Source organism: Fopius arisanus, unplaced genomic scaffold (assembly GCF_000806365.1).
Source record: "Fopius arisanus strain USDA-PBARC FA_bdor unplaced genomic scaffold, ASM80636v1 scaffold00006, whole genome shotgun sequence".
Lineage (NCBI taxonomy): Eukaryota > Metazoa > Arthropoda > Insecta > Hymenoptera > Braconidae > Fopius > Fopius arisanus.
In genome coordinates, this window is record NW_011887745.1 from 727,446 (window position 1) to 729,623 (window position 2,178).

General features: G+C 32.5%; 2 protein-coding genes across 3 annotated transcripts in view; one reads left to right on the forward strand and one right to left on the reverse strand.

The window, feature by feature from the left end:
• Window positions 1–544, forward strand: part of Sgsh (N-sulfoglucosamine sulfohydrolase) — a 19,285-nt gene extending 18,741 nt beyond the window's left edge. For both annotated transcript variants that reach the window (XM_011316171.1, XM_011316169.1), the window contains exon 4: window positions 424–544. The gene's annotated coding sequence lies outside the window, so the exon portion shown is untranslated. The remainder of the gene's footprint in view (window positions 1–423) is intronic.
• The window catches only part of LOC105273627 (putative phosphatidate phosphatase), an 18,555-nt gene that overhangs the window by 14,089 nt on the left and 2,288 nt on the right, over window positions 1–2,178 (reverse strand). The window contains exon 3 of the mRNA XM_011316168.1: window positions 422–573. Coding sequence (XP_011314470.1) covers window positions 422–573 — 152 coding nt within the window. The remainder of the gene's footprint in view (window positions 1–421; window positions 574–2,178) is intronic.

The window sequence follows — 2,178 nt, forward strand, 5'->3', positions numbered from 1 at the left end:
AGAAGAAAATATCTTTCTTCGAAAGATATTTCTCTGGGGAAATCATTCCCAGGTGCTCCGAATTCAATTTTACGATTCACAACGCGAAAATTACATTGAATCATGAGATTGAAATTCTTCAACAAATGACCTTGGATAAATGGCAGTAATGATTATTACCACTTGAAAGGACGTTACAGTCTAATAATTGAATTGTTCTACGTATTTGTGAAGTTTACACCTGGAAATCCCTGCTCTGGGTGAAAAAGTTCCAGAAAGATATTTTTTTGTATCAAGAATATGAATTCTTGGCTGGAATATCATTTGGTCTTGGACTCCACTATAGGTGTAAAATTTTTTTTATAATTAATATTTATAATTAAAACACCGGCGGTAGTTTTATTTTGATCTGCAGTAATATTGTGTATTGAATTTAACTTACAGCACATATGGGAAATAATATTCCCACAGCATACAGCATCGGACTCGTCACTGTTGAGGGCTTGAATGGATGATTGATCGAGTCATCGTCGCAGAAGAATCCACGGTGGTATGGCTTACCAAACAAGTAAAAAGCTAGCACTGAGAATCCCACTATGTAACAGAAAGAAAAACACATCAATTGCGTTAGTGTAAGACGTGAGTAAGCTTTTATGATTTTTTTTCCAAAGCATTATCCAGTTGAATTATGTTTTTATTTCCGCTTCCGTGAATTTATTCAGGAGTTACAAAATTCGAGAAGTTGTGTTCAACCGTCGATAATGCTCAAGGAAGTATTAATAATCAATAATCAATAATTTATATATATATATATAATAATATCAGAATTTTTTTATTTGAAAATCGAGAAAATTGAGAAAACGGAAATTTTTGTTTACCTGGAAAATTTTGTATGTTGAATTTATATTTAAATAAAAAAAATATATTTACAGATTGTTAAAAATTATTTACGATCGGCTCATATTATAATTTATTATAATATATTTTATGAAGGAAATAGTAATCTGAGTGAATAAAAAAAATGGGAAAAGGGTTCTATTGTTTATGACAGGCAGATAACGATTGAACGATGAACAATTGCAGGTAAATCGAGTTTTACAAGTGAAATGATGGAAATAATTCCTGAATAATCGAAGAATTTTTCAAGGTGTCTATTCCTCTGTACAATGAGAAGTATTAAATTAAAATCCGGTGATTTCTACTTGAAATCACTGAATTTTTCATGGATTTCTGTATTTTTCCGTTAACAATCGGTATTTTTCCCTGATTGAACCTTCTCACGTGTGTGGTCATACTGGAGATCAGATCGTCTCTCAGACTATATTCATCTCAATTTTTTTAATCATCCATTTTGCCCTCCACTCCCCTATAAAACTGTAAAATATCATGAAGACCGCAAGTTTACTACTTCATTATTGGGGTTTAACTGCAGCGCGTGTACGATAAATCTCAGTAAAAACTGTAGAATAATGTGTTTCTATTAAATGCATGCTTCATCTGAGTATCTCGTATAAACTGAACGGGTGGATAAATTTTCTACGTGATACATCGAGGAAAACACATAGAAACCAAATCCTCGAACAAATCCCTGAATTTCTCCAGTTCCAGTAATTTCGCAATTATTTAATAAGCGGGCAACTTCGCGAGAAGAATGTCACTGGAACTTTTTCACTCTTTTTATTTATTACACTTGCTTTAAAAACGAAAATTTCCAGTGAAAATTTTTATTATTTTTCGCACTGTGTTGTCTCTTGGCTACTACTGCGTGTCTAGTAAATTAATATCTCAAAAATCCGTCGACGTCAATCCCATTCCAATCTCATTCATAACTCCGCCTCTTTCTTCATCCATCAATTCTCTTTATCATCGAAAGAAATCGCCTGATCTCACTCCCCTAATAAATAATTCGCAAAATTAATACCACGAATTATCCACAATAATTCATCTCCGGCTCGTTCATTCATCAGTACTACAGTCTATTCATTTCCCTGGCGTTATCAATCCCGATAAAAATCGAAACCATATGTGAACATTTTATTTGTTCACATATGGTCCACACCATCAAAACAATTATTCAAATATCGAAATTTTACACTGTGTTCGTTCCCCGAATATATCATTTTAAATCAAATGATGATGTCAACCTAACATATAAATTCAGTTCTTATCTTTAGAGAATAATTTCATTCGGAAAGACCA